The sequence below is a fragment of the Notechis scutatus genome, chromosome Z, assembly GCF_049901735.1.
Source record: "Notechis scutatus isolate UNSWTSFEM ecotype Mainland chromosome Z, rNotScu1.2, whole genome shotgun sequence".
NCBI classification, from domain to species: Eukaryota; Metazoa; Chordata; class Lepidosauria; order Squamata; family Elapidae; genus Notechis; species Notechis scutatus.
This window is the reverse complement of record NC_142025.1, coordinates 113,793,223-113,820,608: the sequence shown is the minus strand read 5'-3', so window position 1 is coordinate 113,820,608 and position 27,386 is coordinate 113,793,223. Positions and strand designations below refer to the sequence as shown.

Genomic DNA, 27,386 nt, shown 5'->3' with positions numbered 1-27,386 from the left:
ATATGGAATTAAGATATATGTGGATTTCTTTTATCAAACCATTCCTTCCTTCATGAGATATTTTCCTTTCATTCCTCCCCTTCCTATCTACAGTGCTACATTTACTCCATCGTTTTGTTTTGTACGTAGTTCACTGTAGTCTCTTTTCAAATGCAATGGAATCACAATTCGTCAAATCCAATAGTCCAGTACTTCAAATGGAAACTGTTTGAGCATTCATTACAAAGATTTATTATAGATAAAATTTATGGAATAGGAATCTCACCTATAAAATAAGAAAAGATCAGAGTCTTCTTTATCTTTGAGTAAGGATCACTCCCACATTATGAGAATAGTCTGTAGTCCAGCAGACTGAAATTATTTCCATATCACATTAGAATTTCTGAGTGTTTCATCACCAGAATGCCTTCAGGCTTAAAATTTTGAACTTAGACAATCTGGAATTGCATCATCTGCAGTCAGATCTAATCATAGTACACAATATTGTCTGCTACAACATCTTGCCTGTCACTGACTTCTTCAGCTTCGACCATAATAATACACGGAAAACAATCGATACAAACTCAAGATAAACTTCATGTCTTGGGACCGGGTTATCTGAGGGAATGTCTTTTGCCAGTCACATCTATCCAACCCATTAGAATAGGGAGGCGGGGAATGTTGCAGGTCCCATCCCTGAGGGAGATACACCTGGTGTGACCCAGAAGATGGGCTTTCTCCATGGTGGCTCCCTCTCTCTGGAATATCATTCCCCCCAAGATTAGAATGGCCTCCCCTCTAGCATTCTTCCAGAAGGCACTGAAGATCTGGTTTTTCCAATAGGCTTGTGGAACCCAGAGTGGGATGAAGTCCATCCAATGAGGAATAAGATCTGCTGTCGTTGAGGCAGGGGATGGGAGTTGCGAGATGATTTTTTATTTTTATTTTTATTTATTTTTTCCAAATTTTGTTCTATTGTATTTATTTAATTCTTTTTGTTAGTTTTTATTGTTTTGTTTTTTTAAAAAATATGGTTTTACATTGTATAAGCTGCCTCGAGTCGCCACTGGCGAATAGGGGCCAATATAAATTAAGTAAATAAACTACTCCAAACTGAATTACAGAAAATATGATTTCAGCAACAGAGTGTTCAATGCCTGGATTCCCTACCCAGCTCTGTTGTTACAGCCTCAAACACTCCCAACTTCATCCTCAAACTGTCTACCATGCACCTCACCCCATTCTTAAGAGGTCCTTAAAGAGGCCTATCTCCACCCTCTAGCTTTGCCACACATGCAAGACAAGCCCCCTGACTTGACCATTTGTTAACCAGTTGCTAAATTTTCACGACCCCGCTAACAAAGTGGATCCTGAGTGCTGTACTGCAAGGAACAAATGGGCAACAGAGCAGTCAGCATGAGGGAAGGGAGGAGCAACAGGGAAAAGGAGGGAAAGCAGCCTTCTCATTCCCTTGCATCAGCTGCTCCATTGCCCGTTTCTCCATTGCAGTGCAAGGCAGTGCCCAGGGTCCACTTTGATAGCAGGGAAGGAGGGAGTAATTTTACAACTGGTTTCCATGAACCAGTGTGAACCAGCTGAATCCCGTCACTGGTAAAACATTTCCCTGCACAACTGGTTCAGAAGGCCTTTAATGAAGCAGATTACCTAGATCTGTTTCAGTCAGCATTCAGGCCAAGATCCCTTCCAGATAGATGTGGATCAGCCTCTGCAAATTAATGTGATTGATCTGTTCATATGACAATGTAACAAGGCCTAAAAGTTACAAATGAGACAAATACCCAAAATACCCTGGGAAGTGATATTTGTAATCATTCATTTTACTCCAAAAATACACTTTTTTAAAATGTGTCCAGTGTTGATTATGGTGAATGTTGCATAAATGTAAAAATATTTTTAGCTAAAAAGTGAGAAATGACCAGTTTTAATGCTCAAAGTTCAGCTATGAGATGAATTAAAGCCCCCCTCTAAACTACCTCTCTATGTCATAAAGAGATAGTAAATGTAACATATGTATATATGTGTGCATATGTATACATATATGTATATATACTATATATGTATATGCATATAATATGTATATAATTTTCTCCCCATGGAAATTATTCCAAAGGTGATAATTTTCTCCCTTCCTCAAATCTGTAAACAGTTGAAGAAGCCATTCGAGAAAAGAAAATATATAAAAGCACTGCTCATGGACATTGGGGTGTAGAAGACAAGAACACACAAGTCTTGTGATTTCAATTGCCCCAAATTAAGTTGTGTTGTTGGAATCCTACATTGCCATTCAGACCTTTTTAATTTTCATAACTACATGCAATAAGAATCAGGGCTAAGAGTTAGAGTTCAGCCTTGCTTTTAACATGAATATTGAGACTGGTGAATTCAGACTAACATGGGAAGCTGCTGCTGGTGGAAGATCCATACTCAGAGAGTATTTCATGCCCAGAATGTTTATTCTTCTCCTATTTCCACTCTTCAGAGTGAAGTCTCTGCCATGTCATTCCGGTGAACCTTTACCTGTTCCAAATGAATGGTACCAGCAAGGGGACTTTATCCTTGGTGGAATGGTATCCATGGCCAACTACCAATTTAATGAAGTTTCATTTCATCAGAATCCTTCTCAGGAGTATTTTGAAAATCCAGAGTAAGCAACCCTTATCATTCAAGATTCATGTCCTCTCTAGTTAGAGGAATTGCAAAGAATAAAAAGAAAGGTAGATTATTTTATTTCACAATGAGAACCCCTTGTTATGTGAGAAAGTGTTTTCAGGGATTTTGGCTACACTTTGATTCAATCTGCAACAATGGAAATCCCAAGTGCAGTAGAATTATAAATAGAGTTGGATTGGTCAATCTCCAATTGTGCATGCAAATAGGGTATAGTAACTTTCTGAGGTTACGGGAAAATAATTGTGATGACCCGGGGCATTTCACAAAGGCAACACAATTAAATAAGCAAGAAGGGTCTCTTTATTATATCCCACTTTGCTCAGCTTACTTTTTGCTGGAGAAAAACTCTCCCAGGAACAGCCTTTAAGCAGAGAAAATTCAGTCCAAAAACAAAGTACTGTCACTAAAAATCCAAATAAACCATGCTGCAGTAATTAATTTGACAAGGCAGGAGAAGGAATTGCTGACTTGAAACCACAGCAAAACACACACAGTTGGGAAGACATGCAGAAACACAGATAAGCCTCAATGATATCAGATAAATTCATGATTTGCACATTTTGCTGCATGCAACACTTTTTAAGCATTGTGTTCCCAGCTGTAGCTAATGAAGGGAAGCCCTTTCCTCCCCCATAAGCCACGCAACTCATCTTGCTCCATTCTCCGTTCCTCCCTGCATGCCCTAGGATGAAGAGGGGGTGGGCCTGGGTCTTCCTCTGAATTCCCTCTCCCTTGCTGTACCTCTTTCCTGCTCTGCCCAGTTGGACTTTGCCGTTCCCTAGTTTCTTCCACAGCCAACAGAGCAACACTCCCACTCCTTGTCAGCTGTTCAGCCTTCCCCTCCAAATCAGATTCCGACAGGGGCGTGACAATAATCAGGAAATATGAATATAATATAATAGAATTCTTTATTGGCCAAGTGTGATTGGACACACAATTTTTCTTGGTGCAAATGGTGTCAGTGTATATAAAAGAAAAGATACATTCATCAAGAGTCAAGGATCATAAGGTACTGCAGTTGATGATAGTCATAGGGTAGAATAAGCAATCAAATCATACTAGGAAATAGTCAATAAAAATGTTAGGTTTCAAACAACAAAGTTACAATCATACATTTAATGATATATGTAAATTCATCCTGTTTTCAGCGTGCTAACAAAATTCTATCAGCATGTCCTTTCCTTGGTTTTTGCTGTGAAGGAGATCAATGAGAGTACAGAAATCTTATCCAATGTCACTCTTGGCTTCTATATTCAAGATAGCTACTACAATGCAATAATGACCTATCGAACCACAATGGATCTGCTCTTCAGATCAGAGAAATTTATTCCCAACTATAAATGTGACATCAGGAGAAATCTCATTTCTATCATAGGAGGGTTCAGCTTTGGAACTTCCTCCTATATCACAGATCTCGTGAAGTTTTACAAGATTCCACAGGTAGGATCTTTGGAAACACAGGCATGAAAATTCCCTTCTCTTTTTCTTTTTCCAACTGGGGCTGTTAAAAATGGCCACACACCTCAATAATCTCACCAAATTTGTTGGAAATTATGAAGAAAAAAGATACTAATATATTTTCATAATATGTGTTTCTTTTAGCTCACATATGGATCATTTACCCCACAAGATGTTCATAGCACAGAGATTCCCTACTATTACTCCGTGGTCCCAAATGAGTCTTCTCAGTACATTGGGATAATCCGAATGCTTCAACATTTTGGGTGGAGATGGGTTGGGCTCTTTGCTATTGATAACACTGAAGGAGAACATTTTCTGGAGACCATGGAGTCTCTCTTTTCCCAGCATGGAGTCTGCTCTGCTTGTATACAAAGAATTCCATATTTAACCTATTGGGACAAATTTTTTGAAATGATTAAGAGATCGGAAAATATTTATAAACACATAATTGATGAGAAGATCAAGACCTTTATCATCTATGGAGAATCTTTGACCATTGCATGGTTTACTAATATCATTTTTTACTTTGATCCTGGGCAAGAGCAGAGTTCATTGGGAAAGGTATGGATCATGACTGCCCAGATGGATTATTTATTAACAGGAATGAATAAAAAATGGGACCGGCAGTTCTTTGATGGTTCCATTTGCTTTACAATTCACTCAAAAGAAATTCCAGGGTTCAAAGAATTCTTGAACTTCATAAAACCTCCTTGGATTCAAGAAGATGGATTTTTTCCACTTTTCTGGGAACAAGTATTTGATTGTTTGTTGCCAACTCACACCTTGACCCTTCCCAACAATGACACTTGTACTGGAAGGAGAGGATACAGGATATTCCTGGAGTTCTTTTTGAGATGAAACTGTCTGGGCACAGCTATAGTATCTATAATGCTGTCTATGTATTGGCTCAAGCTTTACAGGCTCTCTTCTTACTTCCATCTAAACACAGGCATTTATTGAGGCATAAATCATCAGATTATGAAGAATCACAACCATGGCAGGTGATTTGTGTGCTACAAGTATTTTGTATTAGACAATAGATATGGAAGGCTAGAATGCACATTATATTTCATTTGACTAATATTCAAATTGAAATATCAGAGCTTGTTATCCCCATACGCAAAACATAGGAAACAGGTTCTCAGGCTGGAGAAATGAACTTTGCATGTTTGCAGTTTCTCCCTCAAAAGCATAGTACAACTATGATAAAATTGCTCATAAATTTCTATTGTTTTATTTTCCTGTTTAATTATTCCTTATCGTATAGCTCCACCAATTTCTTAAGGGCATGAAGTTCAACAATTCTCTTGGAGAAACTTTGATTTTTTATGATCAAAAGAAGATGGAAGGTGGATTTGATATCATAAACATAGCTGTCTTTCCCAATTCCACTTTCCAAAGACGCAGGATTGGAAAAGTAGATCCTGATGCTGCAAAAGGACAGGAATTAGCCATTAATGAGGATATGATTGTTTGGCATAGATCAATTAACCAGGTACTGTATGATTTCAAGAAGAGTTTTTATGACCATTCTCAAATGGATTCTTTTAACTTGGAAATTTACTGTTCTTCTTCCACGCAAACCATGAGGAAGAGCCAAATTAAAACATGAAATTTAAATGTGGAAGACTAACATCACCAATATTGGGCACATTATTAGAGTCCCCCCAAATAGCAAAATGAAAATGTGTCAGGAAATAAATGCATTTAAATTACTATATTTTCTTGGTTGGATGAAACTTTGATGCAATTGAAAGTAAATTGATACCAGAAAAAGAGGGAGTCAAGCTATTCTCCAAAGCACCTGAGGGTAGGACAAGAAGCAATGGGTGGAAACTAATCAAGGATAGTGTCAGCCTTCAAGATCTTCTGCTACTGCTTTGCATCTTTTGGCTGCCATAAGTAATGGGGGGAGGAGGGGGGAATTGTCTGGAAAGAGAGCTGGAGGTGTTACATTCTTGTGTTGTGTAAATGAGGAGTGGGGGGGAGTATAAATTCGTGCTTTTAGCTTTCTATTTCTCGCTTAGCTTTCTTTCTTTTGCACAGCTGCAAATCTTTATCAAAATATGCCAAGGTCAACGGACAGAGGCCTCATCACCACCTGAAGATGCCCACATGATCATATCCAGAACTTTTAATTGGAAGAATCTTTTGAACTTTGGGGGGTGGGAACAATTCCATCACTTTGTATATGTGGTTTGCGCGCCTAATTTCTCAGATTCAGAATTTTACCTGATGCTACCACTTCAATTTTCAGTAAAAGATTTCTTTCCTCTAATCTATGGAGTCTAAGTATTTCTTTCTTGGATTTTGAATGGAGCACAGACTGACATTATTCTGAATCTCATCACCAGCCCACCCGGAGAAAATATCCAGTTTTCTTCTGAGGGGGTTTGATATCATGTCATCTCCAGCTAGTGATCAGGAGGATCTGGGAGCTGTGGGGGGGCAATCATTGCTGATACCGGAGGTGCCAGCCGCTGAATTGCTAGCCGACCTTACTCTGGAAGAGGTTCCAACTGAGAAGCCCAGATGGTCGTTGGGTGTTGGCTGGAGGGATCCCAAAGAGCCCCACCTCCTGGAATCACCATTTCCCGACGGCGTGGGAAAGAGGAGCCATGGCAAGAGAGGGAGAAGATAGAATTGTTACTGGATCAAGCCAGGCAGCTCCTCAATGAAGCTTTTGGACAGCCCCATGCCACTCCAAGGTATGAAGGGGAAGGGGGAGCCAGAGGCAGCCAAGCTGCCCCCACCCCCATAATTTAGCCTGTGCCAGCGCAGCAGCCGGCTGCAGCCCCGGGGCCCCCAGCGGGAGGTGTGATCCCTAGAAGACGCAGAGTCCTCAAGCTGCCTCCGTTAGAAGTGAAATTTGGAGGAAATCCCAAAGACTTGGGTTTCTTCCTAGCACAAGTTTGGAGCTATATGGAAGAATACGGGGAAGAGTTCACCTCAGAAGCAGCCAAAGTTAGATGTGTCACCAGGGCACTGGAGGGAATAGCTGCAGAATGGATGGTGACTCTGTATAATGATAACTCCCCCCAACTGCTGAACTATAACGTATTCATGACTTCGCTGTGGGCAAGATTTGAGGACCCATTAGCGGAGCAAAACGCCAGGATCAGGATGAAAACCATAAATCAAGGGAGGAGGTCAGTGGCCGACTACACCCAAGAGTTTAGACAGCTGGCATGCCATATCCAAGGCTGGTCCCAGGGAGCCCTGATAGAAGCCTACAAAGATGGTCTAAATGAAGACGTATACCAGATGTGTATTTCCAGAAGGAACCCAAATGATTTGCAGCTGTGGTACTTGCTGGCAGAAGAAGTGGAAATAGATTTGACCCGAAGCAGACGCAGGGGGGGGCTCTGGATGGAGCAAGCTGTCCCCCCCCCCACGCTTCCAAGAGGCCCATAAACCTCCGAAGGGAGGAGTGATGGCAAGACCCAAATCCACTGCCTGTTTTCGATGTGGGAAGGAGGGCCACCAGATTGCAGACTGCAGGGTCAAGCTGGATCCAAAGGGGGTGCAGAGAGGAGGGAGGAAATCTGAAAATCCCCCAGCCAAGCCTCGCGAAACCGCGCTAAAGGCGGGGGAGGTTGTAGAGGTTGCCCCTCTGGCGGGAGAGGAGCTAGGACCTCCGACCTTCCTTGAAGAGAGTGAATCCGACTCGGAAGACGACATCCTGGTAAGTCCAAATAAGGGCCCCATGACCATTCCAGTAAAATTAAGGGTACCCACTTCAGGGACCAAAGGGGAGATGTTAGCCTTGCTAGACTCTGGGTGCACGAGATGTGTAATCAAGATGAAAGTAGTTGAGGAGATGGGCACCAGACTGAGAACTTTAGAAACGCCCATAGCCTTTTGCCAATTGGATGGATCAGTGGCAGGGGGTTGCTCTGCACGCTTCATAACGGAACCTCTAGAGATGACCATGGGGGAGCATAAAGAGATTTTGTGTTTTATTGTGGCCCCTGGGATGGAGCAACCGTTAATACTAGGATTGCCCTGGCTCCGCAAGTGGAATCCCCATGTGAACTGGAGGAAAGTGTCATTGTGCATACGCACCAATCAGCGACTGGAAGGGGAGGGGCAATCCCAGCAGAAGCTTCAGAATCCGGTTGAGCTAGCCTCCACAGGTACTGAAAACTTGGACGGGGAGGAAAAAATTCCAAAAGAATATTGGGACTTGAAAGAAATGTTCAGCGAAAAGGCTTCAGATGAGCTTCCCCCTCATCGGTCAACAGACTGTAGCATTGAAATTCTGCCAGGGGTGACGCTCCCGAAAACAAAGCTATATTCAATGACACCATGGGAATTGAAAGAGCTGAGGTTGTTTATCAATAAAAATTTGAAACGGGTTTCATCCAACCCGCTAGATCTCAGGTAGTGGCCCCAGTGTTGTTCCATGAAAAGAAAGATGGCTCCAAGCATTTGGTAGTGGACTATAGAAACCTGATTGCAATTTCCGTGGAAAACGTGTACCCCCTCCCCCTGATGAAGGACATGTTAACCCACCTGGCTAAAGGGAAAATTTTCACGAAATTGGACTTGAGAGAAGCGTATTACCAAATCCGAATTAAAGAAGGGGATGAGTGGAAAACCACTTTTAATTGCCCAATGGGTTGTTTCCAGTTCAATGTTCTCCCCTTTGGCCTACAAGGGGCTCCAGCCGTACTCATGCAGATGATCAATCAGGTGCTACATGAACATTTGTACAAGGGGGTTTTGGTTTACCTTGATGACATCCTTATCTACACAGAAACTTGGGATGAACATGTGAGACTGGTGCGTTCAGTGCTACAGAAACTGGGAGCCACTAAATTGTATGCTAAACTGTCCAAATGTGAGTTCCATCAAGAGAAAATCGACTACTTGGGGTATCATATATCTCATGAGGGCATTGAAATGGATGCAGGGAAGGTACGGGCTGTGTTGGAATGGGCCCCACCGCGTACCCGAAAACAACTTCAAAGCTTCTTAGGATTTGCCAACTTTTACCGGCAATTCATCCCGTCTTTTGCTAAGATAGCAATGCCTATCACCAATCTCTTAAAAACTAAGGGGGAGGTGAAACCAAAGCCTAAAAAACCGCTGGAGTGGTCCATGGAATGCCAAGCTGCCTTTGAAAAGCTGAAGCGACTGTTCACTGCAGAACCAGTGTTAAAGCACCCGGACATGGATGCCCCGTTCGTGATCCAAGCCGATGCGAGTGATGTGGCAGTAGGAGCAGTCTTACTTCAAATCAATGAAAAGGGAATTCTACAACCCTGCACCTACACCTCCTGTAAACTGACTGAAACCGAAAGAAGGTGGGCTGTCTGGGAAAAGGAAGCTTTTGCAGTTCACTTGGCTCTATTGACATGGAGACATTTCTTGGAAGGAGCAAAACACCCGTTTGAGGTATGGACTGACCATAAGAACTTGGAGGCCTTAAAAACACCTCGGAAACTGTCTCCTAAACAAGTTCGGTGGGCCCAGTATTTTAAGCGGTTCAACTTTTCACTGAAGTACATCCCGGGGGGGAGGAATTTTATGGCGGATGCTTTATCTAGACTGCCTCAATATAACAGTGTTCGTCAGGAAGTGATATGGCTGATTGTTTCAACCAAACAGCTAGCCGCTCCGGTGGTCACTAGAGCGCAAAAGAAGAAGCAAGAAGCGGAATTGTCGAGTGATTTGATGGTGCAATTAAAGGAAGCCCTGAAACTGGATGAGTGGTTCCTGGCGCATTCGAATAACTGTACAGTTAGAGATGGTTTGGCCTGGATGGGAGCGAAGCTGTATGTACCAGAGACATTGAGAAGCCAAATATTGCAACAGGCCCATGACTCTAAAGCGGCTGGTCACTTTGGATTCATGAAGACCTTACACCTCATTAAGCGACAATTCTGGTGGCCTACATTGAAAAAGGACATTGAGACTTATGTGGCTAGCTGCTCAGTTTGCACCTCAGCAAAAAGGCCTCCTGGTAAGCCAGCAGGTCTGTTACAAAATGTGGCCAGGCCAACAGCTCCTTGGAAGGAAATCTCTATGGACTTTATAGTAGAGTTACCTGAGAGCACTGGACACACAGTTATTTGGGTAGTAACCGATCTGTTCTCCAAAAAAGCGCATTTCATACCTTGCTCTAAGATTCCCTTGGCAAAATAGTTGGCTAAACTATTCATACTACATATCTATAGACTGCATGGCATTCCTGAACATATAATTTCTGACTGAGGGGTTCAGTTCACCCCCTTTAAAGTGGCGTCAGGACAAGACTTTGTACCCATACCTGAGCTTCCTCGTGAAAGACCTAACATCCAGTCACTAGACGAATGGATATCTCAACTCCAACTTAACTGGCCAGTTGCCCGTAAAGCATTAGATGACGCACATCAATCTCATAAGAAGTTTGCAGATAAAAAGAGAACTCCACAGAAAACCTACCAAGTGGGTGATAAAGTTTTCCTGTCCACCAAATACTTGCAAACCACTCAAAAGTCAAAGAAACTAGGTCCTAAATATGTAGGTCCTTTCACGATTGAACGGATCGTAAATCCTGTGACAGTCCAAAAACTCTTCGATGAATTCATCCGGTTTTCCATGTTAGTTTGTTGAAACCTGAACACACTTCTGGTCTGAGACCAACCCAGACTAATCCTCCTATACCATTGCTGATTGAAGGTAAACAACATTTTGAAGTTAAAAATATTTTGGACTCTCGAAAGTGGAGGGGTCGCCTCCAATACCTCGTAGCTTGGAAACATTTCCCTTCTTCCCAAGCTGAGTGGGTCAATGAGAAGGATGTTAGAGCCCCTAAGCTGATCAAAGACTTTCGCACAAAATATCCTGACAAACCCTAGAAATGTATTTGATTGGTAATCAGTATCTTTTGTTTTCTTTTCTCTCTTGCAGGACTAACATCTTTTTTCTAGGGGGGCCGAATGTCAGCCTTCAAGATCTTCTGCTACTGCTTTGAATCTTTTGGCTGCCATAAGTAACGGGGGAGGAGGGGGAATTGTCTAGAAAGAGAGCTGGAGGTGTTCTTGTGTTGTGTAAATGAGGAGTGGGGGAGTATAAATTCCTGCTTTTAGCTTTCTATTTCTCGCTTAGCTTTCTTTCTTTTGTGCAGCTGCAAATCTTTATCAAAATATGCCAAGGTTAACGGACAGAGGCCTCATCACCACCTGAAGATGCCCACATGATCATATCCAGAACTTTTAATTGGAAGAATCTTTTGAACTTTGGGGGGTGGGAACAATTCCATCACTTTGTATATGTGGTTTGCACGCCTAATTTCTCAGATTCAGAATTTTACCTGATGCTACCACTTCAATTTTCAGTAAAATATTTCTTTCCTCTAATCTATGGAGTCTAAGTATTTCTTTCTTGGATTTTGAATGGAGCACAGATTGACAGAGAGAAGCAACTTAGAACTAAGGAGAAATTTCCAGACAGAACAATTAATCAGTGCATCAGCTTGCCTCCAGAAGTTGTAAATGCTCCAATGCTGGAAGTTTTAGAAAAGATATTGGATAACCATTTGTCTGAAGTGGTGTAGGGTTTCCTGCCTAACAAGGCGGTTGGACTAGAAGATGTCCAAGGTCCCTTCCAACCCTGTTATTCTATTCTATTCTATTCTATTCTATTCTATTCTATTCTATTCTATTCTATTCTATTCTATTCTATTCTATTCTATTCTATTCTATTCTATTCTAAATTTGATTGATTCAATCCATCTGATCAAATTGATAAACTGAATTAATGAAACATCACATATGGGTTTATTAGATTGGCATATTTACTTTTATTCTCCTGGACAACCCATGAAGATAACCAGATTATGTTTTTTCTCTCTGTCGTTGTTAAAAGCTAACAATATCTGGTATTGTGCACTACATTTATTGGACTTCCCTCACATAGTTTAATGTAAATGAGAAAGAAAAATAATGCTTTGAAGAGATCATGTTTCTCTTGCTGAATGAAGCTTTATCAAATCTCTGCTCAAATCTATGATGGATTGACTCAATACTTCTGGTGAAATTAATGGTCTGAATTATCTTGAAATTCTCATATGGATTTAATCAAACAAAAACTGGAAATCCTGATCAATTGTGCTCACAAAATAAAATCAGAGGGCAAATTGAAATATACTTAATTGTTTTTCAAATAAATCATCAAATCCAATCAATTTCTTGTTTTACAATCTTTAGATGGGACTTTTGTTTTTAATGTAACAATGTAATCCCTCTTCAGTGTAACAACTGAATTTTCTTGAAAATAATAAATCCTCATCTTCCAACATTTTAATTTTGATAACTAGGTGCTTCCCATTTCTCTGTGTAATGAACAATGTCACCGTGGATATCGGAAAAGAAAAAAGGAAGGGAAAAAATTCTGCTGTTATGATTGCATTCCTTGCCCAGAAGGAAAAATCTCCAAACAGATGGGTAAGTTTACAAATCACCTGATTTTGTTGTTATACTGTCTATTGTGTAGAACACTTTCAGCTAATTAAATTGTCTGGTTGTGCATGGATAAGAGTTTTTTTGGAAACTAAACAGGCAGTGAAATCAAATTCATTAATACATGAAGAATTATAGATTCCAACAATGGAATTACAAGTGATGATGATAACACAACAACAAACACCGTTTTTCAATTAATTAAATAAATAAATCTTGAAATGGTTTCAGCTTTATACCCAAGCAACCATCATAGTGGAGATTCAGAAATATTGGCATTATAGGGAATACAGTCTCACACACACACAAAAAATTATTTCAGAGAGTTTTTTTTTTAAATGAAAAAACAAGAAAAAACAAGAAAGTGATTGTACAACTTAAAAACTATATGTAATACAATGACTGGGAAAGATGGAAAGAAGGAAAGAAGGAAGGAAGGAAAGAAGGAAGGAAGGAAGGAAAGAAGGAAGGGAGGATTTCAGAAGTGATGTCTTGCTATTTAAATTGAAACATTTGTACTACTATGCAATCCAAACACCTCCATAGTTCACCAACGAAATTAGGAGACTTTTGAAATACAATAATGAAATCAAGAATTTCTGAAATTGATGAAAATGAACATTTATTTCTTAGCAAGAGTGGACAAATTACAGAAATATATCTCTTAACAATAATTAGGATCCTACAGACATAATGAGGAATATAATTAAATTACTTGCTACTTTAAATATTTCTTATTTTTCCTTCCATCTATCTATCTATCTATCTATCTATCTATCTATCTATCTATCTATCTATCTGTCTGTCTGTCTGTCTGTCTGTCTGTCTGTCTGTCTGTCTGTCTGTCTGTCTGTCTGTCTGTCTGTCTGTCTGTCTGTCTATCTATCTACCTCTCTATCTATCTACCTCTCTATCTATCTATCTATCTATCTATCTATCTATCTATCTATCCATCCATCTATCCATCTATCTATACATTTCTGCACAATTTGGTTAGTTGAAAAATCCTTATTCAGATTTTCCTCAAAGTGGATGTGTAATACCTATGTGTATTTTATATATAATGCTGATTTATTCCAAGATGGTGATAAGAACAAGAAATCAAATATTCAATAAGTCAATATGGTTTTACATATGAAAATATATTCAGATATTCATAAATCATCATTGGAGAGCTCCTTTATCACAAGAAAGCAAATCAAGATAAAATGGATTTTCATGGTGTTTGCTAATTTTCCTTGTGTATAATCCAATTAATATTTGACTTAATACAACAACACACACAATATACATAAGGAGATATTCAAATGTATTTTCATACTGTAGATCCTATATTTGGTACAAAGGTATAAACATCAGGGTGTGGATCAATATGAAAATTAATAATGATCATTGTTATGAATCTGTGTTGATATTTTTTTTCTTTTTAGATACTGTTACTTGCTTTCAATGTCCTGATGACCAATATGCAAACCATAAGAAAGATGGATGCATCATGAAAACTATTAGCTTCTTGTCTTATGAAGAACCTTTAGGACTCATTTTAACCACTGTAGCTACTTTGTTTTTCCTCACTACAACATGGGTGTTGGGAATATTTATTAAGCACAAAGACAGTCCTATTGTGAAAGCCAACAACCGGGATCTCACTTACACTCTCCTCATCTCCCTTCTGCTTTGCTTCTTCTGTTCTTTGCTCTTTATTGGACAACCTGGAAGAGTCACCTGTCTCCTCAGACAGTCTGCATTTGGCCTCACCTTTTCATTGTCCATCTCTTGTGTGTTGGCCAAAACGATCCTTGTTTCTCTTGCCTTCAAGGCCACTAAGCCAGGATCCCGGATGAGGACATGGGTGGGGAAGAGACTGGCTGTTTCTATTGTACTTATTTGCTCTCTATTCCAAGCAAGCATCTGTATTGTTTGGTTATCCACCTCTCCCCCATTCCCAGAATTAGACATGCATTCAGCAATTGAAGAAATGGTTCTACAATGCAATGAAGGTTCAGTTGTTATGTTTTATTGTGTCCTGAGTTATATGGCCCTCCTTTCATTTGCCAGCTTCATTGTGGCTTTCCAGGCTCGTAAACTGCCTGACACCTTTAATGAAGCCAAGTTCATCACCTTCAGCATGTTGGCTTTCTGCAGTGTGTGGGTCTCTTTTGTTCCAACCTACCTGAGCACCAGGGGAAGAGCCATGGTGGCTGTGGAGATCTTCTCTATCTTGTGTTCTAGTGCAGTGCTTCTAGGATGTATATTTGTCCCCAAGTGCTACATTATTGTATTTAGGCCTGGTTTAAATAATAGGGAACAATTGATAAGAAGATTTATTTAAATACCTTTTTTCATTTTTATTATTGCATTTCAAACTTGAGAGGAGAAACATCAAAATTCAAAATTTAAGTTTTAAGTTATTATTTTTTTAAGGGGGGGTGCGTATTCCATTCTGATTTAGTTGTAACTCTGAAATCTTGGAGAAATGGATTTTACATGTTTCCAGACTCAAAAGCATAGTACAACTATGATAAAATTGCCCATACATTTCTATTGTTTTATTTACTGCAGTGTGTTGGGTCACCTTTGTTCCAACCTACCTGAGTACATCTTTCCCCCCAAGTGTTATATTATTTTATTTTGGTCTGATTTAAATAACAAGGGACAACTGATGAGAAGATTTCTTTAAACACCTTTTTATTTTTTTTATTTGTATTCTGTTTTAAAGTTGAGAAGAGAAACCAGTGGTGGTAGGCTACCGGTTCAGACCAGTTCAGCCAAACTGGTAGTAAAAAACAACAACCCTCCAACAATCAGCTGAGAAGAGAAAGAAGAGGATCAGCCCTCCCACCTGCCCCTGCACTTTTCCCTTTATCCTCTCAGCTGATTGATGCTGCAGGTCTCAGCTGGTGTGTGGAAAGCTATATACATGCATTAGGTGTCTGCCTGTTAGGTGCTCACACATCTGCATGCGATCACCAAACTAATAGTGGAACAGGTAGAATCACTCCTGAGAATAACATCAAAATTCAAAATTAATTTTAAGTTATTTTTTTAAGGAATATGTGTTCCAGTCTGATTTAGTTATAACTCTGAAATCTTGGTGGGATAGTGAGGCTCACAGAACTTATTGGGGGAGTACTTGTATGCTTTGAGCAAAACCAGAGAAAACCTGTTGTCAAGTCAACAAATTAAAGTTTTCTAAGTATCCACTTAAAGTGTCTGAAATTACTCAATTGCATTTAAAGAAATTTCAAATTTAAATATAACAACTAAAGTTCAACATTTATTTTCTATCAGCAATTTTCTTTTTTTAAAGTGAAAATCCAAGAGTGTGAATTCTAGACTGAACAAGATCACACAAGGTCGATAAATGTATTTCTTTTATAACTAAAGACTTTTATAACTAAGATTTTTTTTCCCTTTTTTGCTTTGAGTTTGTACTTTTTACTTATTATGTTGTAGTTATCAGTTGTTATTAGCAAGCACACATTTTAATAACAAAACAGAAATAAAATATCTATAAATTCTGATTAATTATTAGAAGGATGTTAATACATCTAACTTAGCAATTTGCTTAGTGAGACAAGATATGGAATTAAGATATATGTGGATTTCTTTTATCAAAGCATTCCTTCCTTCATGAGAGGTTTTCCTTTCATTCCTCCCCTTCCTATTCACAGGGGTACATTCTCCCTATCACTTCATTTTGTTAAGTGTTCACTGTAGTCTCTTTTCAAATGCAATGGAATCACAATTCATCAAATCCAATAGTCCAGTACTTCAAATGGAAACTGTGGGACCATTCATAACATATATTTATTATAGATAAAATTTACAGAGTAGGAATCTCATCTATAAAATAACAAAAGATCAGAGTCTCCTTTATCTTTGAGTAAGACTCACTCCCACATTATGAAAATAGTCTGTAGTGAAGCAGATTGAAATTATTTCCACATCACATTAGAAGTTCTGAGTGCTTCATCACCAGAATGCCTCTAGGCTTGGAATTGTGGCCTTGGACAATCTGGAACTATGCTGCCTGAAGTTGGATCTAAGTATAGTACACAAAATAGTCTGCTACAACATATTGCCTGTCAATAACTTCTTCAGCTTCAACCACAATAATACATGGGCAAACAATCAATACAAACTCAAGGTAAACTGCTTCAAACTCGATTGCAGAAAATATGACTTCAGCAACAGAGTGGTCAATGCCTGGAGTGCTCTACCAGACTCCATTGTTACAGCCTCAAACCCTCACAGCTTCAATCTCAAACTGTCTATCATGGACTCCCCATTCTTTAGCAAATCAAAAATCCCTCTTCTGCACCCACCATTCCATCACATGGTCCAGTCAAACGTTGTCCCAACTGGAGACCTTCCTTCAAACACTCCCCTCCACATGCCAGGGAACATGGCCTTGATTTTATGTGAAAGAATGTTGTTGAGTCTACTCTTCTACCTCTCTATGAAATCCCCCCTTCCAAATTCATAGGCGCAAAATATGGCAGCCTCGAAGCTCCCAAATAAAATATGGCTTTCAGAGCTGACACTAAGATTAGAATAGGTGGCTTGGAATCAGCATGATTTACATCAGGTTTAATTTGCACCTAATTCTAAGGGCCATCCCTAGAAAGGGCTGACATGATAGCAGTGTCCCAATATTTCAGGGGCTGCCACAAAGTGGATGGAGTCAAGCTATTCTCCAGAGCACCTAAAGGCAGGACAAGAAGCAATAGGTGGAAACTAATCAAGGAGAGAAACAACTTAGAACTAAGGAGAACTTTCCTGACAGTTAGAACGATTAATCAGTGGAACAACTTGCCTCCATAAGTTTTGAATGCTTTCAATACTGGAAGTTTTTAAAAAGATGTTGGATAACCATTTGTCTGAAATGGTGTACAGTTTCCTGCCTAGGCAGGGAGTTGGACTAGAAACCAAGGTTTCTTCCAACTCTGTTATTCTATTCTAAACAAATATGTATATTCTATATAGCAATACCACTTAGACTTATATACTGCTTCACAGTGCTTTACAGCCCTCTCTTGGTGTTTTAGAGCAGCGGTCACCAACCAGTGAGCTGTGGCCCACCGGTGGGCTGAGAGAAAATTTTGGTGGGCCACAAAGAAATCTCACCCCCAGAGCACCCCCACAAAGCAATTAATCCAGGCTGTGCAGAAACACAAGGCTGCTCAGCTCACATGGCCCACAGGAACCCTCCCTGCCCACTCACTCCTTATCCGGAAAACTTGTCTGCTAAGTTGCTATTTTTCCTTTTTCCAACCATCATCTGTTCTGCTGTGCCAGCAGATTTAGATTAGCTAGGAAGTAGGAAATGGTTGGATTTCTTGTTTTCTTGCTAGTCTTTTTAAATCTTCGGCTCAGCACAGCCAAATCTCCCTTAGGACTGAAGGTTTGCTTGCAAGCAAATTCAGTGCAGACTCAGGGCAAGCAAATTTGAGAGATTAATCTAGCCAATGGCAGATAGATAGATCACTGAATGATTCTGTGAGCAACTCAATCTGCCTGCTTTGCCTGATTTTGGGTAAAAGTTGCTCCTTTTATAAAAAAAAAATCAATATTTACATGCATGGTGTGTTGTGAGTTAATTTTGTGAGTTTGCTTGCAAGCAAATTTTATGTGACAGACTGAGCTAGCCGATGGCAGATAGATAGATCTCTGAATGAATCTGTGATTGTGTGAGCAACTCAATTTGCCTGCTTTGCCTGATTTTGGGTAAAAGTTGCTCTTTTTTAATAAAAAAATTCAATATTTATATAAATATAATATTTACATACAAGCCATGCCCCGCCAGTCACATGACCACCAAGCCACACCCACAAATTAGGCCATTCCCACAGAACCGGTTAGTGGTCCCTGGGATCTAAAATTATGAGTTTGGTGGTCCCTGAGGTCCAAAAGGTTGGCAACCCCTGATTTAGAGAGTTATCATATTGCCCCCAACAATCTGGGTCATCACTTTACCAACATCGAAAGTATGGAAGGTTGTGTCAACCTTGAGCCTGATAAGATTCAAACTGCCAAATTGCAGTCGGCTGAAATAGCTTGTAGTATTGCATCCTAACCACTATGCTACCATGGCTGCCATGAACTAATATATATGAACCAATAGTAATACAGTTATAAAACTACAATTATTCTACAGTATATTGAGAATTGGGGCTATTTGCACAAAGATAAGTTTTTTATTTATCTGAAATGGATTTTTTAAAAAATATATGTCTTAATGACCATGCAATTCAATCCATGGTGAATATTCACATAGGTATGTGAATTTAGTACTTAAGAATATTAATTTTTTTTATCATAGGAGATAAAATAGGACATTCTATCTATAATAGAATATTTTTAAATGGGATCTCAGTGGATATTACAATTGTAACACTGTCAAAGTCTATTTCAGGTAGAAAATATTTATTCTTTAAAGGAGAAAAATCTTTGAATTTTGGTTGCACAATTGGTACAGATAGCAAAGAAATCACACTTAGATTTATATACTGCTATACAATGTTTTTCAGTCCTCTCTAAGCAGTTTACATAGTCAGAATATTGCCCCAAACAATCTGGGTCCTCATTTTATCCACCTCAGAAAGATGGAAGGCTGAGCCAAACTTGAACCTGGTGAGATTAGAACTGCCAAATTACAGGCAGCCAGCAGGCAGCAGAAGTAATCTTCAGTACTGTACTCTGGCCACCAGGACACTGAGGCTCATGGTCATGGATGAAGCAGATTATCTGGATCCATTTCACTCAGGATTCTGTCCCAGGACAGAAACGATATTGGTTGTACTTTTGAATGATCTCTGGCATTTGTGGAATTGGCGTTGTAAATCCCTTCTTGTCCTACTTGACTTCTTGGTGGCTTTCAGTTCCATTGATCATGATATCCTTCTGGATCAGCTCAGAGAATGGGTGGTGTTGACATGGTGTTGTGCATGGTATTTTCTTCCTTTTTTCAGGGTCAATTACAGTAGGTAGAGACAAAGGAGTAGACATTCTACAGCAGCTCTCCCATGGATATGCAAAGGGATCCCTTTAAAGCAAGTACCGAGTATCAGCTCCACTCAGAACAATTGCCTTTCCCTGATTACAGATCCCTTTCAGATAGATGTGGATCAGGTTCTGCAGACTAATTAATCTGTTGTGTTTTTCACAAGGAAGCCTTCAAATCACAAATGGAACAATGTTCCCATTTCCAAAAAGTTCTGGGGAGTGATATCATCATTCATTTTACTAAAGAAATTCATTTGTGTAAGTGTTATTGTGAACCTTGCTTGAACACAAAAACATTTTTAGTTGAAAAGTGGAAAATGACCAAAGTTTTAATGCTCAAAGTGTAGCTTTGTGATGAATTGAAGTTCCTCTCTGAACATTTCCAATTATTGCATCACAAAGAGAAAATAAATAAGGAAATACTAAGGGAGAGAAAATTCTGAAGACATAACTCCCTACTGACATTATTTCAATGATAACAATTTACAACTGAAAAAGACATTAGGGAAAAGAATGAATGCAGACCAACATGGGTTAGCTTACTGATGGTGGAAGGTCTATAGTTAGAGAGCATTTGCTGGCCAAATGTTCTTTCTTCTTCTATTTGCATTTTTCAGAGTGAAGTCTCTGCCATATCATCCAGGTGAACCCATACCTGTTCCAAATGAATGGTACCAGGAAGGGGACCTTGTCATTGGTGGGATGGTATCCATGGCTAACTACCAATTTAATGAAGTTTCATTTCAGCAACATCCTTCTCAGGACTATTTTGAAAGCCCAGAGTAAGTAATTCTGATCGTTCACATATGTGACAGCTCTAGACTGTTTCCTTTCATAATGAGAATACCTTCTAATAAAAGATATTATAGTTTGGAATTTGGAATATTATTAATGCATTGTTTGTTTTTAATGTAACAAAAATTTAAAAACCATAGATCAGGAAACATAGTTTATGCTCGAAGGAAAATTCTGGTGGGAGTGGTTGGGTTACATAATACTAAACTTAGCAGAAATGTGAAAATAGCTATCTCATAATAAGAGTCTTCTGTGATTTCATAAGTAGCATAGCAATGGTAAAGCAATTTTATTTTTTCTAAAGAGGAGTTCCTTTTCCATAGCTGCATGAAAAAAATCAAATCAATTAATAAATAAAATTTAGAAAGTCAAAGGTTTATTAACTTTATGTAGATTTGAACAGGTACAGGACAGCAGATAATAAAAGAAGTGTGTTAAAAAAAGATTCATTCGGCCACAGAGTCGTATCTACCATCTATACTATTAGATATAGATTTATAGATATTAGTATAGATAGTACACTATCTATACTATATTATAGTATACTATCTTACTATTGGAATGCTGCTATCATGTCACTAGGGATGACATGATAGCCGTGTTCCAATATTTGAGGGGCTGCCACAACCTATTTTCCAAAACAACAGAAGGCAAACCAAAAAACAATGGATGTAAACTAATCAAGGAGAGAATCAACGTGAAACTAAGAAGAAATTTCCTTAATTAGAACTGTTAGAACCATTAGAACAATTAATCGGTAGAGTCAGTTGCTTTCAAAAGTTGTGGATGCTCCAACACTGCAGGTTTTTAACAAGAGTATGGATAGCCACTTGTCTTGAACAGTATAGGGATCTACTACTTTAGAATGACTAGGAGACTTCCAACATCCCTTCCAACTCTGTTATTGTGGTATTTTCATCAGTTTTCTGAATTTCTTCTCTAGCAGAATATTTTTCTCCATGCTTTCCCTTTAGATGTTTTTTCATTCCTCATTTTCCAGTCCATCCACTGTGGTTTCTTTTCATTTACCACCCATTGGCCCAGAATGCTGAGTCCCAGAAACATTTTCCTTTAGTTCAGTTCAGTAGAGATGGCAATAGTGTTGAAATAGCTGTTCTTCAATTGTGTTTGAATGTTGACCAAAGCACCTCCATGAGGTTACAGGAAAGTGGGTAGAATTAGGAATATTTAATGAGACCTATACATTATCCTGTTTTCAGCGTGCTAACAAAATTCTACCAGCATGTCCTTTCCTTGGTCTTTGCTGTGAAGGAGATCAATGAGAATCCAAAAATCTTGTCCAACGTCACTCTTGGCTTCCATATTCACGACAGCTACTACAATGCAATGATGACTTATCGGACCACTCTAGAACTCCTGTTCAGGTCACAGAAATTTGTCCCCAACTACAAGTGTGACACAAGGAAAAATTTCTTTTCTGTCATTGGGGGACTCAGCTCTGAAACCTCATTGTATATTGCAGACCTTATACAGTTTTACAAGATTCCACAGGTAGGATCTTTGAGGACAGAGGCATGAATATTCCCTTCTCCTTTCTTTTTCCAAATGAGGGCAATGAAAAAAAAGATTATACTCTGAACAATGCCCACGTAGCTCACAATGTGACCATATGTGCCAAGAAATATAAGTATACAAATAGAAAAAGAGAAATTGATGATGATGATAATATATAATAGGTATTTATTTTCTATTAGCTCACATATGGGTCATTTGCCCCGAAGGATATTCATAGTGCTGCAATTCCCATCTATTACTCCATGGTTCCGAATGAGTCCTCACAATACATTGGGATGATCCGACTGCTTCAACGATTTGAGTGGAGATGGGTTGGGCTCTTTACTATTGATAATAGGCATGGAGAATATTTTCTGCAGACCATGGAGTCTCTTTTTTCCCAGCATGGAATCTGCTCTGCTTGTACACAAAGAATTCCCTATTTAACCCACTGGGACAATTTATCCGAAATGTTCCATATAGGGTTAAATATTTACAAGCACATAGCTGATGAGAAGATCAATACCTTTATCATCTGTGGAGAAACTTTGACAATTGCATGGATAATTAATACTATATTCACATTTGATCCTAGACATGAGCAGAGTTCCTTGGGAAAGGTATGGATCATGACTGCCCAGATGGATTATTTATTAACGGGAATGAATAAAAAATGGGATCGGCAGGGTTTAGATGGTGCTATTTTTTTTACAATTCACTCCAAAGACATTCCCAGGTTCAAGGAATTCCTGAACTTCATAAAGCCTCCTTGGATTCAAGAAGATGGATTTTTTCCACTTTTCTGGGAACAAGTATTTGATTGTTCATTGTCAGCTCATACCTTGACCCTTCCAGACAGTGAAACTTGTACTGGAAATGAGAGGATGAAAGATATTCCTAGAGCTCTTTTTGAGCTGGAAGTGTCCGGGCACAGCTATAGTATCTATAATGCAGTCTATGTATTGGCTCAAGCTTTACATGCTGTTTCCTTATTTCGATCTAACCACAAGCATTTTTTGAGGCATAAATTATCAGAGTATGAAGATTCACAACCATGGCAGGTGATTTGTGTGCTACAAATACTTTGCACTAGATAATAGAAAAGAGTGCATGATGCAAGCAGGCAAGAAGCAAATATTAATGTCCATTGATCATATTTATCTTTATTTGCATCTTTGTATTTATAGAAATAATTTTTGTAGAGGTGGAGTTGGTTTGATGGACTACAGTTAACAGGCAGATACCCAGGATGAAGAGAACACATTCCAGAAATTTGAGCAAGTGACACATAGCTTGGATATTGAAAAAAAAAAGATAGAAAGGAATTAGAATAGCCATACTTTGAATGTCTCAGTATATATCTGTTAGGATGAGAATAGTAAGGCTTTAATCAGGAAAGATTCTGTCTATTGTGTGTAAGCAAGTAAAAAACTGAACTCAGCTGAATTTTTCTATGTTGTTGTTGGGTTTAAGTTCACAGTGTATGTTTTCCATTTTATTCCCTGGACATGTTCAGAAGCAAGGATTGAATCATGAATGAACTAAGACAGTGGTCCCCAACCTTTCTGGCTCCATGCAGTGGCAATGGAGGCAGCAGTGGCAGTGGCAGAAGGGGGAGATAGTTTTGTGTGCACAACCTAGATGCCATGCATGTGCAGATGAAGCTTCGTGAGCTCACCCATCACTTGCCCATCCCAGTTCCCAACAGGTTATGGGCTAATACCAGTCCAGTCCATAGCTCAGGATTTGGAGACCCCTGAACTAAAATTCTGGTTTTTGAGGTCTTTTGGCTATTCAGGAATTTCACCTATTGATGAAGATAGTAAAGGAATGTTCCTTAGCTGTTGTTCAGTCCTTAACACATCCTTAACAACCTTATATCTATCAGAATAACATGAAATGAAAATAGATGGAAAGTGAGGAGCATGTTTAGAAATTGTTTCTTCAGTTTTTTATATGTCTCTTTCTGGGATCAAGGGGTTGTGCTAGCCTAGAATCCATTTTACCTTTTATTTGACCCTTCCTTAAATTGCAATATTGAATCCTTCTTATTTTCTGTACCCCCCCCCCACCATGTTGGTGGCAGTAAACAGTTTCTCAAGAGGTTGAACAAATCGATTGTCTATGTTTTCAGAGTTTCTCTCTCAAAAGTATAGTGCAAATATGACAAAATTACTCATACCTTTCTATTCTTTATTTTCCTTTTTTATTTGTCCCAATAATCTAGCTCCACCAATTTCTGAAAGGCATGAAATTCAATAATTCTCTTGGAGAAACCTTGACTTTTTATGATCAAAAGAAGATGGAGGGTGGATTTGATATTATAAATATAGCTGTCTTTCCCAATTCTACTTACCAGAGAGTAAAGGTTGGAACAGTGAACCCTGATGCTCTCAAAGGAAAGGAATTAGCCATAAATGTGGACATGATAGTTTGGCACAGATTGTTTAACCAGGTATGGATGCAAGGAGAGTTTGTATGATCATTGTAAGATGGGTTCATTTGTTTGGGATATTTAGTGTTTTTCTTCCAGGCAACTTATAAAAATCAAGAAGATTATTCTTTCAACTTTTACTATTAAAAACTAAGACAAATATATATTTTTACATTATTTATTATACTTCCCCTAAAAATTGGAAAAAAAAGTGAAAGACAAACACATGCATTTAAGTGACTGTATTTCCTTTTTGAGTGAAGATGCATTAGAGCTGTGATTTAAAGGGAATTTGATTCACTCATTTTTTCACATTGAATAAATTGAATTAATGAAATATTCCATATTGAGATCTTGATATGAATCTAATTGGGGAAAAAACACCTGGAAATTCAGATCAGATAAACTCACAAATTCAAATTAAAGGTCAAATTGAAAAGGACCTAACTGTTTTTAAATAAATTGAATTTTTGATCCTTTTGTACAGCCTTTTGTTAGGGTATTTCTTTTAATATAATATTTATTTCCAGTATATTAACTATTTTTTCTTCAAAACAATGCATCTTCTAACATTTAATATTTATAATTAGGTCATTCCTATTTCTCTGTGCAATGATTATTGTCACCCTGGTTATCAGAAGAGGAAGAATGAAGGGAAAAAATTCTGCTGCTATGATTGTGTTCCATGTCCAAAAGGAAAAATCTCCAAGGAGATGGGTAAGCTAACACAATACTCTGTTGTTGTTGTTTTTTGCTATAGAAATGAAGTTGAAATTCCAGAAAAACTTCCAGAGAAATCAAGTACACCATAGAAGTACACTGAGTTTATCACTGAGTCTGTGTTCCACCTACCATCCCTGTCCTATTGTTGTTTTATTTTTCTTATAAGTATCCATCTATCTCATAAGTATCTATCTCATATATTCAAAACTATATTTATTCTTACACCTGTATCTTGTAAGCGATTGACAAATCAAATAAATACTAAAATACTAATACCTTCAGCTAATCTGTTGTTGTTGTTTTTGTTCAGGTTATACATTCATGTCATTTTACAGTGGTACATTAGTACTCAACATTAATTGGTTCAAGATAGAATGACAACCAAAAATGAAGGTCTAGGACAACTTGGCACGGCCATCTCAGTGCAGCCAACTCACTGTGGGACATGTTGCCTTGGCCAATTTGTTACATGACAATTCACCACAGGACAAGAATTACATTTATATCAAAGAAATTGTGGAATTGAGTCATTAAAAGAAAGGATGCAAAAGGAGGGAGAAAACAAAATGTGAATGACAAAAATCATTTTAATATTATTTTAAATATTTAAATTGAATTGCTGAATTGTCAAACAATGAGTTGTCCCACAATGAGTATGGCATGGCAAGTTATCACACCATGAATTTGCCATGGTGAGTTGGCCGCACTCACTTCACCATGGCAAGTTGGGTATGGTGAATTGGCTGCACCAAATTGTCCCATTCTATAAAAACCATGAGTACCAAACAATTTCCCCCATAATGAATAATGTAGTGAGTCACAATGCAGATAAAACAGACTAATTCCAGCTTGTGTGTTGAGTACCAAACAAACAATGAGTACTGGGACAAACTTTTCCTGTCAAAATGCCAAATTCAAAGAGTTTCCAAGCAGTTGAGTACCAAAGTATCACAATATTTGGAAGTGGAACGAGTCAATGAAAAAGTTCATTGAAAATTATATGATTCTAAGCATGGCATTAATTCTCTGTCTCATGAATCTATATTGACTTGTTTTTTTAGACATTCTGACTTTCAGTGCAAAAAAAAATTTGTGAAATTTTTTTTGCTTGTCTTATAAAGAATCTTTAGGACTCAGTTTAGTCACTGTTGCTATTTTATTTTTCCTGATTACAACGTGTGTCTTTTTTTTTCCAATTTCAGATATGGTAGCTTGTGTCCAATGTCCAGAAGATGAGTATCCAAATCAAGAAAAAAATGGATGTCTCCTGAAAAGGATAAACTTTCTGTCTTATGAAGAACCTTTAGGGTATAATTTAGCTTGTCTTGCTGCTTTTTCCTCCATCACTACAACATGGGTGCTGGGAACTTTTATTAAGCACAAAGACAGTCCAATTGTCAAAGCCAACAACCGGGATCTCACCTACATTCTCCTCATCTCTCTTCTGTTCTGCTTCCTCTGTCCTTTGCTCTTTATTGGACAACCTGGGAGAGTCACCTGTCTCCTCAGACAGCCTGCATTTGGCATCACTTTCTCATTGTCCATCTCTTGTGTGTTGGCCAAAACCATCCTTGTTTCTCTTGCCTTCAAGGCCACCAAGCCAGGATCTCAGATGAGGACATGGGTGGGGAAAAGACTGGCTGTTTCTATTGTCCTTCTCTGCTCTCTACTCCAAGCAAGCATCTGTATTGTTTGGTTATCTACCTCTCCCCCATTCCCAGAATTAGACATGCATTCAACAACTGAAGAAATGGTTCTACAATGCAATGAAGGTTCAATTGTTATGTTTTACTGTGTCCTGAGCTATATGGCCCTCCTTTCACTTGCCAGCTTCATTGTGGCTTTCCAGGCTCGTAAATTGCCTGACAGCTTTAATGAAGCCAAGTTCATCACCTTCAGCATGTTGGCTTTCTGCAGTGTGTGGGCCTCCTTTGTACCAACATACCTGAGCACCAGAGGAAAAGCCATGGTGGCTGTGGAGATATTCTCTATCTTGTGCTCTAGTGGTGCGCTCCTGGGCTGCATCTTTTTTCCTAAATGTTACATTATGGTTTTGAGGCCTGATTTAAATAACAGGGAACAACTGATAAGAAGATTTGTTTAAATACTTTTTTCTTTTTTATTATGTTTTTAAGTTGAGAGGAGAAACATCAAAATTCAAAATATATTTAATTTATTCCAATAGCTGTAATTTTACCATTCTGATATACTTGGAAATCTGGATTTTGGGAAATCTTTTTCCCTGTTCCAAGAACTTCCAATGGAGGCTCACAGAACTTAATGAGAGAATATGTTTTGAGGAAAACCAGAAACCAGCTAATCTCAAGTCAATC

General features: G+C 38.6%; 2 protein-coding genes across 2 annotated transcripts; both read left to right on the top strand.

Moving 5' to 3' along the window:
• Positions 1-3,825: 3,825 nt before the first annotated feature.
• LOC113429188 (vomeronasal type-2 receptor 26-like) lies at positions 3,826-14,910 on the top strand. Its single transcript, XM_087947372.1, has 5 exons — positions 3,826-4,110; positions 4,273-5,132; positions 5,399-5,626; positions 12,437-12,563; positions 14,009-14,910. Exons 2-5 carry the CDS (start codon positions 4,986-4,988, stop codon positions 14,908-14,910), a joined length of 1,404 nt encoding a protein of 467 aa, XP_087803498.1. The 5' UTR covers positions 3,826-4,110; positions 4,273-4,985.
• Positions 14,911-21,608: 6,698 nt separating this feature from the next.
• Positions 21,609-27,157, top strand: LOC148129135 (vomeronasal type-2 receptor 26-like). Its single transcript, XM_087948331.1, has 5 exons — positions 21,609-21,893; positions 22,097-22,957; positions 24,124-24,351; positions 24,921-25,047; positions 26,256-27,157. Exons 1-5 carry the CDS (start codon positions 21,729-21,731, stop codon positions 27,155-27,157), a joined length of 2,283 nt encoding a protein of 760 aa, XP_087804457.1. The 5' UTR covers positions 21,609-21,728.
• The last annotated feature ends 229 nt before the right edge of the window (positions 27,158-27,386 follow it).

What these genes read in the sequence shown, in the direction of transcription:
- LOC113429188 (XM_087947372.1), top strand. Translation starts at nt 4,986, where the DNA reads ATGAAACTGTCTGGGCACAGCTATAGTATCTATAATGCTGTCTATGTA. An exon ending in AAGAATCACAACCATGGCAG is followed by an intron (nt 5,133 to 5,398) that starts GTGATTTGTGTG and finishes CTTATCGTATAG; the next exon opens with CTCCACCAATTTCTTAAGGG. An exon ending in GGCATAGATCAATTAACCAG is followed by an intron (nt 5,627 to 12,436) that starts GTACTGTATGAT and finishes TTTGATAACTAG; the next exon opens with GTGCTTCCCATTTCTCTGTG.
- LOC148129135 (XM_087948331.1), top strand. Translation starts at nt 21,729, where the DNA reads ATGATGACTTATCGGACCACTCTAGAACTCCTGTTCAGGTCACAGAAA. An exon ending in AGTTTTACAAGATTCCACAG is followed by an intron (nt 21,894 to 22,096) that starts GTAGGATCTTTG and finishes ATTTTCTATTAG; the next exon opens with CTCACATATGGGTCATTTGC. An exon ending in AAAAATCTCCAAGGAGATGG is followed by an intron (nt 25,048 to 26,255) that starts GTAAGCTAACAC and finishes TTCCAATTTCAG; the next exon opens with ATATGGTAGCTTGTGTCCAA.